This window comes from Pecten maximus, chromosome 3, assembly GCF_902652985.1.
Source record: "Pecten maximus chromosome 3, xPecMax1.1, whole genome shotgun sequence".
In the NCBI taxonomy this organism is placed as follows: Eukaryota; Metazoa; Mollusca; class Bivalvia; order Pectinida; family Pectinidae; genus Pecten; species Pecten maximus.
Genome location: NC_047017.1, coordinates 50,775,238 through 50,792,372, shown reverse-complemented (window position 1 = coordinate 50,792,372; position 17,135 = coordinate 50,775,238). Strand labels below are relative to the sequence as shown.

Sequence of the window (17,135 nt, the reverse complement as noted above, 5' to 3'; positions counted from 1 at the left end):
TCCAATACCCATACTCCAATAGTGAAATTGATTTATTTTGAGTTTGTTTCGTCACTATCCAGGTATCAACACTAGTACTATAGACCGATAGCATCAAGGATGAGTCAAAGAAGGGCGAAACAAAAGTAGGATGCAGTTAATTCATTCTTCACTCAATTATATCTAACTCGTAATTTGATTTGAATGATGTAAATATCCTGTGAGTTTTCTGAACATTTTTCACTAAGTATAGTTAGTCATAATCATAATTGCACCACAATGATAAGGGACTATTGTAATATTCATTAGTTGAAGAGCGGCGCTCTGATAATCGTAAATAAACTCCAATACTTGTTGACATAGTCTGTAGATGTAGGGCATATAAGCAAGTCTTCTCTGGCGGTGACCCGATGATGTGTGGCGCTGTAGATAGTATTCCAGATTATGTGTCGCGGGGGAAAGTGCACGTGATTTATGGACACCTCGTCTAATTATGCAGCACACCTGCTTGTCGGTGGCACCGTCCCACCTTCCATGTGTTATTAGATCCGTGTATAACCATTTTCTTCCTTCTTTCCCAGCCACACCCATCACAGGCAAGAGCTTAATGGTTGTACCATTTAATCTATCGTTATAAGACAGACTTCTCCTTATTCTTATCATACATGTTAAAATAAGTGTTTGAATGACATGAATCCTGTCAACGTGCAGATTACAGTTTCGGCTTACATATGCTTGTAAAAATAAACACTAATTAGGTTCCTAAAGATACTTAAGTTGTACCGCATATGATGATCTTTAGTCGATATATAAGAATTATATTAGCAATACCTTCCACCAAATAACAAACAATAACTCACAAGGTTACGATGTCTTTATCATTGTATTTAAACTTTGACAAAGGAAATGAAAGATACTTTGAGACCAACTGCCTTTCATTTTGTGGTTTTGGAAGGATATTTTGATTGTTACGGACATCTTATCAAACAACACTGAAATTTTGTGCTGGATATGTGTAGTAAATTACAACGAAAATAATGATCGATTAAAGACTGCATGTAAACATGAATTCTTAGCCCTCAACCGATACACCTGTATTAAACAAACAACAATGTAGCTTCTAGTCTCGTAAACGTTGAACACACTAACAATGTAATTTCGGAACAATTCATTACGGACATAACGTATTGACCTATGTAGTACATTGTTATGTTGCCTTTTAGCGCCGCCACTTTAGTACTGATTTGGCGAGTAAGTATACATGATTGTAATTTTGGCAGTGACCCCTGTGAACTATACGATGTAGGCATTCCTATCCCTACGCTAGTGTCTTTTTATGTTCCTTCCCACTTGGTTCATCCTCTGATCACCGTGCGCGAACGTAAAATAGTCCACATGACGCAAAGCTGGAAATACCAATCACAATAACCGGGAACGCTCATGGGGTTTACAATTGTACGGAAATAGCATCAGGATTGATAATAACAGATTGACAAACTTGGAATAATACGTCACTGGATTCAACAGGCGACTCAGCAAAGGCGTACATGCGTACAGTACCATATAACTGTATAGTTACGACTGAGAGTCTGTAGAAACATCCATACGAACAATACTAAACAGTTTTTCTTGATGAGTTGTCTTGGCAGCAGATAGAGTACTTGTGGGTTACTCACGAAGACAATCCACCAATGACGTTCATCTTAGATGGGTTCCAGAGTGTAAAATGTTATGACGAAAGCCATCAGTATACGGCTAATATACACACTAACCTTTCGCCAAAATTAAGGTTATTGTATAGCACGGTAGTAACAGGGTAATTATTTTGTAGTTTCCTACCTTTTATCTTTTTATAGATACAGTCACTTCGTTTCCTGTTGTTGTCTAATTGGTTATCATTGTTAACTGATGCCGTCTTTTCTATGTCATAAAAACAACAAAGAGTAATGATATGATAATGAAACCATAATTCTAACTCAAACTAAACACAAGGGCAAAATACAGATACCCTGAACAAATGCCATAGCTAAAGTAACATTACATTTAGAAACGCATTCGCAAAAAGCAACCACAGCAACGTTTACCGAACCTAAGATGTAGTTAATTTAATATTTGAATTTTTTTTTACTTTATTATTGGTGTTGGACATATATAATACCCATCAAAATTCTTGCTCATTTCTGTTTGTTATGGATATTAATTTCCGCCTCTATAAACATAAATGAATCACTGTTTGTTGTGAACTATCCACAGAAAAGGATACCGTTTTTGCTATAAATGTCTATTAGTAGTTTTAATGAATTTAAATGTATATTGTTTTTGTTTTTGTGTATTAATTGGATAGAAGTGTATGATGTATTGACTGTACCCAGCATGTAAATATACATCATATCAAGTTAATTTCACGTTCTCAATTCGAGAACTACGGCGGAGACAAGGAACTACCTTGTATATCAACAAGCATAAAACCGGTCTGAAGCACAATGTAAAACCCTGTGATGTAAGGTAAACTAAAACTAATATAATTATTTTAAAAACTTCTTTACCTCCTAATGTTAAGTAGTTGAAAACAAATCCAAATAAGGCGAGATTTACTCATGTGATAAACAGCCAACATGTATTTTATGCGATTTTTTTTTCTGTTTTGTTTTTTCCCCGGAAAATTTAATTTCAAGAATGCACACAAAACTTCCCATTGACTTCAATGTTCGTCAGGATAAAATCGAGTTTTTTTAGGATCGCTTCTACTGTAAAGTTCGTGTAAATTGGAAAAGGCGGTCCGTCATTTTTAATCATATTGCAAGACAGCTGTCATATTTATTTTCTTTTAAACAATGTTAATTATCATCCACAACGTAAGTTGTCACTTTTTAAATTCTTATATCCTGAATGGTTCCCTTTTATCGTTATCATTATCATTAATCGCACCTGGGTAGTACGACCATGTTGATTACCTGTGGATTTTTGTCAACGTTCTTCCTTTCAGGAATAGTGATAGGAATAGGCTGTTTTCATATAGGCTTCTACAATGTCAAATCATATATTTCGTCTTAAAAATAATAAAACAAAAAACGTAGGTGCTTAATTCCGTGGAGAAATATTTCCCACTAGAAACCTATTTTAAACGCTTTAAATCGAAAGGTTGTTTTGAGAAGCGAAAATTAGGTCTGTAAGTTCTTATGTAGACCTCGTGATAGCATTTAAAGCTCTAGATCATTCCGACTGTATTTCAGCATTTAAAGCTCCAGATCGTTCCGACTGTATTTCAGCATTAAAAGCTCCAGATCGTTCCGACTGTATTTCAGCACTGATTCAGCACGAATGTTCAGTGTTTGTAAGATTTAACAAAACAGGTTACACTATAGGGTTTTCTAATTTCTTGATGGTAAGTTGACCCCATTTCAATGCCGTTTAGTACCAATATCCGTTCATGCATACCCACGATATCGGCGAAAAATAAACCAAACGTACATTAATATTCTAATTGTATTTTAGCAAACAGCAGATGGATAGTCTGGGTCAAAGACGATATTTCTCGCAGCAAATTCAGAATAACAACAAAGAAAACAATTTTTGTCAAAAAGAATTGGATAATGAAACGTGGAATTTACATTAAAGGATTGTATAAAAGACAAACAAGAAATTAGTAACTTTCTAAACAAATTAGAGTTAGATAAAGTAGAGTCAAGATAAATCAGACTAGTTGGATACAGTAGATAAAGTAGAGTCAAGATAAATCAGACTAGTTAGATACAGTAGATAAAGTAGAGTCAAGATAAATCTGACTAGTTAGATAAGTAGATAAAGTAGAGTCAAGATAAATCAGACTAGTTAGATACAGTAGATAAAGTAGAGTCAAGATAAATCAGACTAGTTAGATACAGTAGATAAAGTAGAGTCAAGATAAATCTGACTAGTTAGATACAGTAGATAAAGTAGAGTCAAGATAAATCAGACTAATTAGATACAGTAGAATCAAGATGAATAACTCTGAATCACGATAGCGTTTCTATAAACTAAAACTATTTAATGTACATAAGTACTAATACATTGTATTGTCAGTATGAAGGTGGATTGTTGTTCTGTTTGTACTAAGAGTGTGATAATATGTTTTTTAGACAATGCTAGATGTTAGATATTTTTCTCTCGATCTTATCCAAGTTGAGAGAAGAGAAACATTCGGTTCAATACACACATCCAAAGGTCCATTGACAGTTTGGAGTGTTCTCCAGGTGAATGACTTGTAAGTGTTAAACATCAAACCAAGACATCTTCAGAGTTCACGTGCGATAGGTGATAGTGTGACGTCGTGTCATGATCAGCTGTACTTTTAAAGTATGTTTTCAATTCTCAGAAGACCTATCATTAAGACCGTTAGACATATTTATTTTGTTACAAACATGTGGTTCTGTTTCGGTAACATGCAGTTGTTCTGTTATGCAGAGTATTGACATAAAGTATTAGTCCACCATGCTGTTTTACTTCGGTACGGAGTTATAAATTATGTACACAAAACACTGCATCCTTTTGTGTGCGGATCTGGTTTTAACACGGAGTGATATTATTTATAATCCTAAAATATGTATCCGCTTCAAGCGATCTTTTGCGAACATTTTAGCATATGTACGTATACGATAACTTAAAACATTTATCTGAGCTTTTTGTAGATTGACGCTCAATTTAATATTCAGGACTAGGGATACATGTATACATAATACAAACTTATCAATAAAATTCCTTACATATAAAATAGGTCATTAACGAGACAGTATGTTATCTATTAGCTCTGTAGTATTGGGGTATGGCGGTGACATCGATATCAGCTGGTGCCCTTGAGACAAACTGTGTCCTATTCTCTATCACAAACCTCATAATGACAAACGAGGACTAATTGGATTAGGGAGGAATGTATGAGGAATGCAAATACTGCTGTCCTGATAGCAGTGTCACTACACACATGCATTGAAACAATCACACGAACGCGACAAAATGTCCTGCGTCTGATTATCGGCCTGTTCGACGCTATAGGTCATCCACAGGGTGTGTATTAGGAATTCTGCTAATTGTGAAGATTTTAGTTAGATTAAAGTACATCTTGTGAAATTAACGCTCAATGATAATTCCTCTTCTCGGTATATAAATCCGTCTCGGTATGTCACGGCTGGTGGGAGATAAGGACGTCTATAAGTAACGTTATGTCAGTACTATGTATGTAATGATCCACCATACCAGTATAACATGTCCCCAACACCGACACGGAATTTAGTCTACCGTTTATCGTAGATCTCTTATGTTTGTCATTATTTACCTGTAAAACGTATTGTGCTGCATGTAATGTCTAAATGTACTGAATAATAGCGTCAGACACGGCTATACCTGTTATCATAAGCATTAGCAGAAATACAACTGGATTGATGGAATTATTGGGTATAATGCATCCCTCGTTTTCATTATGTAACGTTTGTTCAGATGGAATTATTGGGTATAATGCATCACTCGTTTACACTTTGTAACGTTTGTTTAGACGAAAAAGATGTATGGTGATTTTTCATTAATTACTTTATGTTCTATATATAGATGTATGGTGAATTTTCATTCATTACTCTATGTTCTATATATAGATGTACATGTATGGTGAATATATAGATGTATGGCGAATTTTCATTAATTACTTTATGTTCTATATATATATGTACATGTATGGTGAATTTTCATTCATTACTCTATGTTCTATCTATAGATGTATGGTGAATTTTCATTAATTACTTTATGTTCTATCTATAGATGTATGGTGAATTTTCATTCATTACTCTATGTTCTATCTATAGATGTATGGTGAATTTTCATTAATTACTCTGCCACATTTTCTATCTATAGATGTATGGTGAATTTTCATTAATTACTTTATGTTCTAACTATAGATGTATGGTGAATTTTCATTAATTACTCTGCCATATTTTCTATCTATAGATGTATGGTGAATTTTCATTAATTACTCTTCCATATGTTCTATCTATAGATGTATGGTGAATTTTCATTAATTACTCTTCCATATGTTCTATCTATAGATGTATGGTGCATTTTCATTAATTACTCTTCCATATGTTCTATCTATAGATGTATGGTGAATTTTCATTAATTACTCTCCATATGTTCTATCTGCATGATTAACATACCTGTCATTTTTTCAGTTCTTACTCAAAATAGCGAAAGCAGGTTTTTTTTGTTTTTTTTTTGTTTGTTTTCAAACATTGAATGAAACATTCAATGAAAAGAAATAGTCGTACAGAATGAAAGGAGCTCTTAGCATTGCTAGATAAACACGATATACTTACATATGTATCTGATATACGTACAAGGCTGAATGGTCACTGCGATGACCTCTTAATGATTTTAATGAAAACATTCGGCAGTTTTGGTAGCAGGATAGACGGAAACATCTTTAACGTATTCCATGCCAGCCGATACGTTTCAACACCAGAACGCAATGTAAGCAATGTGAAGGTTGTTTCAGTGTTAATGTCCTCAGTATGGGATATTCCAAGGTCGCTGAAGTGATCTCTCTTCTGATAATGAGAAAATAACATACATAAATCACATAATGGTGTCATTGATAATTAGAACATGTCGGATAACTCACGTGACATCACTGATAATTAGAAAGGGATTGTCATAGATAAATCACATAATGACGTCACTGATAATTAAAGAATGTCATAGATATATCACAATGATGTCACTGATAAAGTAAAATGGCATAGATAAATCACCAAATGGTGTCACTGATAATTAAAGAATGTCATATATAAATCACATAATGTCGTCACTGTAAATTAGAGAATGTCATAGATAAATCACATAATGACGTCACTGTAAATTAGAGAATGTCAGATATAAATCACATAATGACGTCACTGTAAATTAGAGAATGTCAGATATAAATCACATAATGACGTCACTGTAAATTAGAGAATGTCAGATATAAATCACATAATGACGTCACTGAAAATTAGAGAATGTCATAGATAAATCACATAATGACGTCACTGAAAATAAGAGAATGGCATAGATAAATCACATAATGACGTCACTGTAAATTAGAGAATGGCATAGATAAATCACATAATGACGTCACTGTAAATTAGAGAATGGCATTGATAAATCATATGATGGCGTCACTGATCATTAGAAAATGTCATAGATAACTCATATAATAACGTCACTGATAATTAAAAAAATGTCATAGATAAATCACATAATGACGTCACTGATAATTAAATAATGTCATAGATAAATCACATAATGACGTCACTGATAATTAAAAAAATGTCATAGATAAATCACATAATGACGTCATAATCGTTATGTGAGTTATCTAGAAAGTGTCCATCGCTCTTACTTCCGAACTAGTGTTAGGGAGAGATAATTTGTACGTTTACTTCCGAACTAGTGTTAGGTAGAGATAATTTGTACGTTTAAGTGAATATACAATTGGTATGTGATGTTCTCTGAAAATTAGTGTAGGGTTTTTTCCGAAAATGAAGAGTTGCTTTGTAAAAATGAAATAAAGGCCAGAAATAAATTCAAAACACCTATTTCCGATTTTTTTTCCTGGAACATTTTTAACGACGTCTTCAAAAGTATTTCGGTATTGCATAATAATTCATTTAGACCGTAAGTGCTTGCTTTTACCTGGGATGCATGAGGAATTTAAGTAATTAAAAAGATGTTACAAAGGAATTCTATTTCAACGTAACCTGTAAGAACACCTGCCTGTTAACCGTTATATATTGTACACTAGATTACTAACACTGGGTTACTGAGAAAACGAAGACATTAATGGAACGGATTATTCGGATATACTGAAGAGGATATATTTCATTGCGTTTTGTTGGTCTGACTCGGTTAATAAAATTTAATATTTTTGGTGGATCGTGAAGCAGTCTGGTTTATTTCGTACGCCGTCCGTTCGTCCGTCAACAAGTCTGCACACGTACTATAACTAGTTGTTTGTAAATGTCCCACATCAACATATGTATATGCTGTCTCGGATGGATGCTGGCTATGACCTACCCTACATATTTCACTCTTATAAGGTTTGGAAACTGTCTGAGGTCAGTTCCTGTCTGTGCTACCGTTTGGAGAGATTAAAAAACTGCACTAGACATACAGTTTTGCCTGTGATTGGTTCTTAGATTGTGTCATTATCTATTAGATTAAAAAAGTGGGTTGGGATTTTGGGGGAAGATGAAGGCAAAAAATACATATACGAAAACCTCCGTTTGCACAATAATTGCCTCTGATTGGTTGAATGTTTATGATAAGCACGGTAATATCAGTTACTTGGACGAAAGGTTTAGGTTTCATTTGTCCTTTCCGGCAATGTATTATATGTGATAAATATGTTTCGACCATTCACGTTTGAGTATCGTTCCATGTTGACAAGTCTAGACCTAGGGTCTAATATTGTATCCCAGAAAATCGGTAATACCATTATGTTATTCCTAAGTATCCCGGACAATCGGTAATACCATTATGTTATTCCCAAGTATCCCGGACAATCGGTAATACCATTATGTTATTCCTAAGTATCTCGGAGAATCGGTAATATCATTATGTTATTCCTAAGTATCCCGGACAACCGGTAATACCATTATGTTATTCCTGAGTATCCCGGACAATCGGTAATACCATTACGTTATTCCTAAGTATCCCGGACAATCGGTAATACCATTATGTTATTCCTAAGTATCTCGGAGAATCGGTAATATCATTATGTTATTCCTAAGTATCCCGGACAACCGGTAATACCATTATGTTATTCCTGAGTATCCCGGACAATCGGTAATACCATTATGTTATTCCTAAGTATCTCGGACAATCAGTAATACCATTATGTTTTTCCTAAGTATCCCGGACAACCGGTAATACCATTATGTTATTCCTAGGTATCCCGGACAACCGGTAATACCATTATGTTATTCCTAAGTATCACGGACAATCAGTAATACCATTATGTTATTCCAAAGTATCCCGGACAACCGGTAATACCATTATGTTATTCCTAAGTATCTCGGAGAATCGGTAATATCATTATGTTATTCCTAAGTATCCCGGACAACCGGTAATACCATTATGTTATTCCTGAGTATCCCGGACAATCGGTAATACCATTATGTTATTCCTAAGTATCTCGGACAATCAGTAATACCATTATGTTATTCCTAAGTATCCCCGACAACCGGTAATACCATTATGTTATTCCTAGGTATCCCGGACAACCGGTAATACCATTCTGTTATTTCTAAGTATCCCGGACAATTGGTAATACCATTATGTTATTCCTTAGTATCCCGGACAATCGGTAATACCATTATGTTATTCCTAAGTATCCCGGACAATCGGTAATACCATTATGTTATTCCTAAGTATCTCGGACAATCAGTAATACCATTATGTTATTCCTAAGTATCTCGGACAATCGGTAATACCATTAAGTTATTCCTAAGTATCCCGGACAATCGGTAATACCATTATGTTATTCCTAAGTATCCCGGACAATCGGTAATACCATTATGTTATTCCTAAGTATCCCGGACAACCGGTAATACCATTATGTTATTCCTAAGTATCCCGGACAATCGGTAATACCATTATGTTATTCCTAAGTATCCCTGACAATCGGTAATACCATTATGTTATTCCTAAGTATCCCGGACAACCGGTAATACCATTATGTTATTCCTAAGTATCCCGGACAATCGGTAATACCATTATGTTATTCCTAAGTATCCCGGACAATCGGTAATACCATTATGTTATTCCTAAGTATCTCGGAGAATCGGTAATATCATTACGTTATTCTTAAGTATCTCGGACAATCGGTAATACCATTATGTTATTCCTAAGTATCCCGGACAACCGGTAATACCATTATGTTATTCCTAAGTATCTCGGAGAATCGGTAATACCATTATGTTATTCCTAAGTATCCCGGACAACCGGTAATACCATTATGTTATTCCTAAGTATCTCGGAGAATCGGTAATACCATTATGTTATTCCTAAGTATCCCGGACAACCGGGAGTATCCTGGACAATCGGTAATACCATTATGTTATTCCTAAGTATCTCGGACAATCAGTAATACCATTATGTTATTCCTAAGTATCCCGGACAATCGGTAATACCATTATGTTATTCCTAAGTATCTCGGACAATCAGTAATACCATTATGTTATTCCTGAGTATCTCGGACAATCGGTAATACCATTATGTTATTCCTAAGTATCCCGGACAACCGGTAATACCATTATGTTATTCCTAAGTATCTCGGAGAATCGGTAATATCATTATGTTATTCCTAAGTATCACGGACAATCGGTAATACCATTATGTTATTCCTAAGTATCCCGGACAATCGGTAATACCATTATGTTATTCCTTAGTATCCCGGACAATCGGTAATACCATTATGTTATTCCTTAGTATCCCGGACAACCGGTAATACCATTATGTTATTCCTAAGTATCTCGGACAATCAGTAATACCATTATGTTATTCCTAAGTATCCCGGACAACCGGTAATACCATTATGTTATTCCTAGGTATCCCGGACAACCGGCAATACCATTATGTTATTCCTAAGTATCTCGGACAATCGGTAATACCATTATGTTATTCCTAAGTATCCCGGACAATCGGTAATATCATTATGTTATTCCTAAGTATCCCGGACAATCGGTAATACCATTATGTTGATCCGAAGTATTTTGATCATTATGTTGATCCGGAGTATAACAGACAGTCGACCATATCATTATATTATAAGTTAACATTTCATTAGTCGTGTTGTATAAGGAGTAATTAGTAGCATACGTCCTCTAATTGATGTTTTCCTTGTTTAAACTCACAAAAATGTCTGTCTTTCTTACTGCGATTCCAAGAATGCATTTCTTTAAAGCATTACATTGAAGATCTCTTTCATGTCCTTTACCCCGTAATGCCATCTTGAGTTATGCAAGATTTCTTCTTCTCTTATTAACTGATCATATTATGCTTGAGACAAAAAACAAACAAGAAGAAATCTTGTTCTCAATTAGTCTTAACGTTGCTAGGACATCTGTGTAATGGCAGGTGCTTGATATTTATAAAGTGTTCTTTTCCAAATGAGTTGGATTCTGAAGAGATATTGACAGTACAAAACGATCACATAACAACGGACTACCGTAACAAACAGTGGACTCATTATGGTGTTATTGTGTTAATTGCCAGCACACATGCCAAAGCTTGATCTAAATCCAATGGGGATGTAGCACAATACTCTCGTATCTAATTGGTTGTTTGTAAACAATATTTTTGAATTTGGGGATTAAATCTTTCTCGCACTTAATATGCTGTTTCCACATTTCAGCGTCGTATTCGTGTATTGCTGGAATGGTATCCTTTCATATAATGACACGAGAAGAACAAACTATTGTTTCTGATAATGAGAATGACTGATTGACTTTCTTTATTTCCTCTGTGTTTTATATATTATACATGTCTTAATGAAGAATGTATGCATTGTACATAATCATATTAGAGTATTCATCTCTGAAATCATTACAGATATCAGATCGGCAATGTTCACCATCAGTATGGCCCACTTGTCTCGATTTAGTTGAATATCGTTTGAGCTACCTAATATAAATTGACACTGTCGATCGTCTGGTAGGCTATCCAATTAAAATTAATCTAGCACATCTAAGAAATTAACATAAAGTCTAACAACTTGTCGCGACTTTTGAACGGGCACTGGATAAGGAAATGTAAAGTAATAACATCAGATTGTTTCTGATGTAGGTTTCATATCACAGTATCTCGTTCGTATTGGTAGGACAACTGTATACGTTCTCCAAGTTTCCAGGTATACTTAGGGGAATCCAGATAATGAACATTTTTGGTATGGAACATTTAATCATAGCCAATATTAAACGTCTACTCTATTTTCTTATCATTTCTTTCATCGTGGCATATTTTTAACCGATTAATACATCGTCTTGTAATTACTTGAACAGTTTTTGTACTTTTATTTTCTTTGATTTGTTTTGCGTTGGTCTATTTTCAATATATATTTCACAAACAGGTGGTTTTAAAGAAGAATGTGCTCATAAATGATTCCGTAAATAACTGTTACGATGGCACTGCAGTTAATAATGTACGTTTGGCACAGAAACCCATTAGTAGGTGTTATGCTATAATGAAATTATAATATAAATGGTATGGTGATACCTGGATTAAGTGGTTTTATGCTGTTTTACAGACGTGTTAGATGTAGAGCATGGCATTAATAGTATTTAAGTAATCAATTACCACTGAGGAAGGTGCCAGATACCTTTATACGCATGTTACATCGTCTTTACATTTTAAGGGATAACATATTGTTTTACGTACGAAACATCCTGCTTTTTGTTCGGATAAAACATTACTATTTACATGGGTAGCTGAAAGTGTAGGCCATATTCTCCTTTTTATAAGATTACAAACAGATAATATTAGTCATTATGACATATAAATAATTAGCATAACAATAGGCAATAATATGAATATATAATAGTTAATATATTTTGTTCCATTCTTTATTCATTTCCAAATTGCTATTTCGTTCTATTTTTTTTATTCATTTCCAAATTGCTTATTTCCTAATTTTATAAACAAGAAAACATCCGTTTTTATTTTGAATTTATTTGATATACATTTGAACATTGTTTGGAAATGCCCTTTTGTTTTTTTCCATATTAACATTTTGAATTTTGGGAAGCATTAAAGCCTAGACATACAATGAGAATTAGCTGTATGATATATACATGTATTCAGAAGTAATGATAAAATAAACATGCGTGTCGTCTATTGTACAATACTTATGTTAGTAGGCAGTGGTGTTAAGAACCCAGAGTCCTGTCAGTTCAAAATGATAATACAAAATCATAAAAACGTGTTCGTTGTCCTTATTTAGACAGACCTATCACAATTAATTGAAATTATACTTTTATGTTGTGTTGAGAAGGAAGGCATGAACTTACATGTCTACACAATAAAACGAGTTCTTTCTGATGGTATAAATGTAGGCAAGGTACTAACTGCGGTACTGTAACTTCACATCATACCATAGTTATTCTGAACAAATATTGATCCATGGTCCAATATAACGCATTGATTTAAAGTTGTTTTACATATTTATTTAGATTCCAATTGATGGTGATTTTTTTATCTGAATTACGTTTCCTTTCCTGGAACACTGATAAATGTCATTGATCACTGTATATTTTGTAAATAATCACTTCGTCATCTATTTGTAAAATTTGCATGCTTTGAAGTTTTTAAACGGATATATGCATGATCAGGTTTACAATGGTATGGCTAGTTTAAATACTACTGAAAGTAATTCATTAGTTTTTCAAATTGCGAAAACGTGACGGTGTTTTGATTTGTCATGCGGAAAGATTGTTCCAGTAAAATGCCCCAAGAAATGATTTCCCTTTTTTGGTGTACTTGCCAAACGACTGTTGATGGGGGAAAGGTTGATGAACCTAAACGCGTCAGGAGAGTAGCAATGCATCTCATTAAAGGTACTACCTTTTGGCATGTAATATAAAATTAACGAATAGAACCTTAATGTACAACCTTTATATATAATCAGACACACTAGTGAAAAACACCTTTTAATTTGGATTTAGTAAAAAGATATTGCCTGAGTAATGAATGCAGAATTGCATAATAAAACTGTTTTATCCTTTTAGACTTTGCCAGTGACGCTAAAGACATAATACATCTGTTTTGTCCTTCAAGGACTGGTCAGTCAGTTTTGGGACACCACACAGCTGTTTTGTTCTTGCTTGGCACATCTTACAGCTGTTTTGTCCTTCAATGACTGGTCAGTGATTTTTGGGACATCACACAGCTGTTTTGTTCTTGCTTGGTACATCCTAAAGCTGTTTTGTCTTTCTAGGACTGTCATTGATGCTTAAGACATCCTACAGCCGTTTCTTCCTTTTAGGACTATAAATGATGCAAGGGACATCCTACAGCTGTTTTGTCCTTCTAAGACCCGTTAGTTATTCTAAGGACATCCTACAGCTGTATCGTCCTTCTAGGCCTCGTCAGTGATATAAGGGACATCATACAGCTGTTCCGTCCTTCTAGGCATCCTCAGTGATATAAGGACAGCATACAGATGCTTTGTCCTTCTAGGACTCGTCAGTGATTCTAGGGACATCATATTGCTGTTCCATCCTCCTAGGACTGTCAGTGATTCTAGGGTTATCCCGCAGCTGTTTTGTCATTCTAGGACTCCTCAGTGGTGCTAGGAGCATCATATAGCTGTTCCGTCCTTCTAGGAATCGTCAATGATTCTAAGGACAGTCAGTGATGCTAGATATATCCTACAATTGTTTTGTCCTGACAGCATACCGCTCTTCCGTCCTTTAGGACTATCAGTGATTCTAGGGCCGCCATATTGTGGAAATCCAGAAGAGAAGTTTGTAAAAGAAAAACGAGCTTAAATATAGAAGGGGAGGTTAATTAATTTTTTCACTAAATAACTTGCACGTTTTCTGGATGTTGAATATTTGAAATACGATCATGAAACGCATGTTTTTTTTGCTGAACCGGCTACACTATTAGTAGGAATTTAAACATGGCATACCGGTTAGATATGTATGGATGTTTCCCATTATTCTGAAAATCGAAATATTATCTTAAGAACAAATCTATTTCAAAACTAAATAAAAAGCACATGAGTTGAAGTTTTAAATTAGTCCTTTTGCAAACTATTGCACCAACGCATTTCAAATACAGTGTATCTTTTTGTTATATAATATGATACAATATATAAACTTTATTTTACAGCAATTGCGAAACAAGTTAACAACTATGTTTTAATCATGCTTATTGCTCCGGATGGAACCGCATGAGGGGGTCATACTGTGGGAGGAAACCGGGATACCCGGGAACAAACCAAGTGGTCACGGAGATGACTCATACCTTTTCACACCGGCCACTCTATATTACGCACCTTTATTTGTTTCAGCGTGCATGGGACGGTTCCTGGCGGAAGACGTTTATGCCAAAGATCCCTTGCCTCCATTCCCTGCTTCTATTAAGGATGGATATGCAGTTATTGGTAAGACATTGGCCAGTAGAGTTTACCTTGTACAGGACCCCATCATATTCATTACACTATTGTTGTTTGCTGTTATAGGTAAGACATTGGCCAGTAGAGTTTACCTTGTACAGGACCCCATCATATTCATTACACTATTGTTGTATGCAGTTATAGGTAAGACATTGACCAGTAGAGTTTACCTTGTACAGGATCCCATCATATTCATTACACTATTGTTGTTTGCACGCGCGATAAATGATAATTAGGAGTTGTACATGTTAGACATCACTCTCTTGTATGTTCTCCATACGATGTCTTTACCGACCTTTGTCGTATTTCTGATCAGAAGGTTGACAAACGTGATTAAATACATAGCATTACCTCCTGACAGTCTGTCATCACAACATCAGACCTCCTGACAGTCTGTCATCAGACCATGAAGTGACAGAGACAGAAGCTGGTTTGGTACTTATACTATAACACTTGCTTTAAGGCAGTTGTCGGCTTCTTAGACCTACCACACATAAACACATACTTATATTTTTTCAGTTGTAACATGATGTTGAGGTGATTTGTATCTCCAGGTACAAACATCTCTTGCAATGTTACACGTTTTGATCGCCATTTACTGTACAGTAGCAGTTAGAAGATCTCTTGAATCAAAGACAAGCTTACAGTAAACCAAGCATCGTTTACATACAAATAGCCTGTGGAACCTGCCATTTGTCTCGCGGCAAATAAACATAACAATAATGCTGTTTTCTATTTTGTTTTCGTGTAGTAGTAACACAACACCAGACCTCATTAGCTCTGACTATACCCTGTGATAATTCACTGTTCAATCCAGTAAGCCCGACGTATTGGTGTGAATGTCCATTTATAATGGTGTATTTGATTGATCCTCAGGGTTGTACCACTAGTAGTTTTGTTATTTAAATTGTTATTGATCGTTAACACAATTAAATGGCATTACAAGTAATTATGTAAGTATTTGTGAACAAATGATCTATTACAAATACGACCTCAATTTACAGAAACCGGACAAGACTATGCTATTGTTATGATTAAGGCCACAAATGGAAATACAGATATGATAAAATAGTCTTTACTTCCCTTAATTTGTAGTTGAACAGTAGTTGAGAATATTTGTAAGAAGAATGATTGATCAGTTTACAAATAATATCTTAAAATATTTTCTGTTCAGAATCTGCTTTTAAATTTTGAAGTGTAAATGTACTTTTTTCATAAACGAACAAAACAATAGAAGATGAATTCCCCTTTGGATCTCCAAAAATAAGATATTAAAAATTTGGGCTTTCTAAAAAATGAATCAACCACTCCTTTGCAGAATAAATAATCTAGAACCAATGGTTGATTAAGAGAATGGAGAATTTATTATGTACAACTTATATAAAAAGGATTTTTAAGTAGTATATGCTGATTAATCTATATTGAAACCATCTAAGTCTGGTATACCTCAAGTTACGTATAAGAAACACAAAGCTGTTTTGAAATTGAACCGCATTATATTGGAGAATGATGAAATTGGTGAAAAAAGTGTTTGTTACCAGTAAAGGTAACTAAGTGTACCACTACTTTGTTTCAAATCCTCACATTTGTTTCATTATATATATATTGAAATTCCGTGGGCTTCACGTTTATTAAATTAGAGAATTTATATTGAAATTCCGTGCGTTGAAATATATGTATACATACATTGCAATCCAAGAGTTCATATCAGATATACAATTTGTCACTTTAAGGGTATCTGGCTGTTTATCACTGCGACAGTACAACTCGTTTATAGTTATCAGCTTAGTGCAGTGGTAGTGGCTGGTGATATTTTTTGGATAGGCTATTTGGTAACGTAGATTGTCTGCACGAGTTTATATTAAGGTGTTTTCCTCCTTCAGTTGTATTTATTTGTTTTATATTTACATTCTGTGTTGCATTTGCCTATATGTCGTTAGTAAACCAAATTGTATTCATCAGAGTGTATACTACAATTTAC

At 34.5% G+C, this 17,135-nt stretch overlaps 1 protein-coding gene across 1 annotated transcript in view; it reads left to right on the top strand.

Moving 5' to 3' along the window:
• LOC117324481 (gephyrin-like) overlaps positions 1-17,135 on the top strand; it is a 122,033-nt gene that overhangs the window by 41,950 nt on the left and 62,948 nt on the right. The window contains 1 exon segment of the mRNA XM_033880360.1: positions 15,050-15,142. Within this exon segment, the coding sequence (XP_033736251.1) occupies positions 15,050-15,142 (93 nt within the window).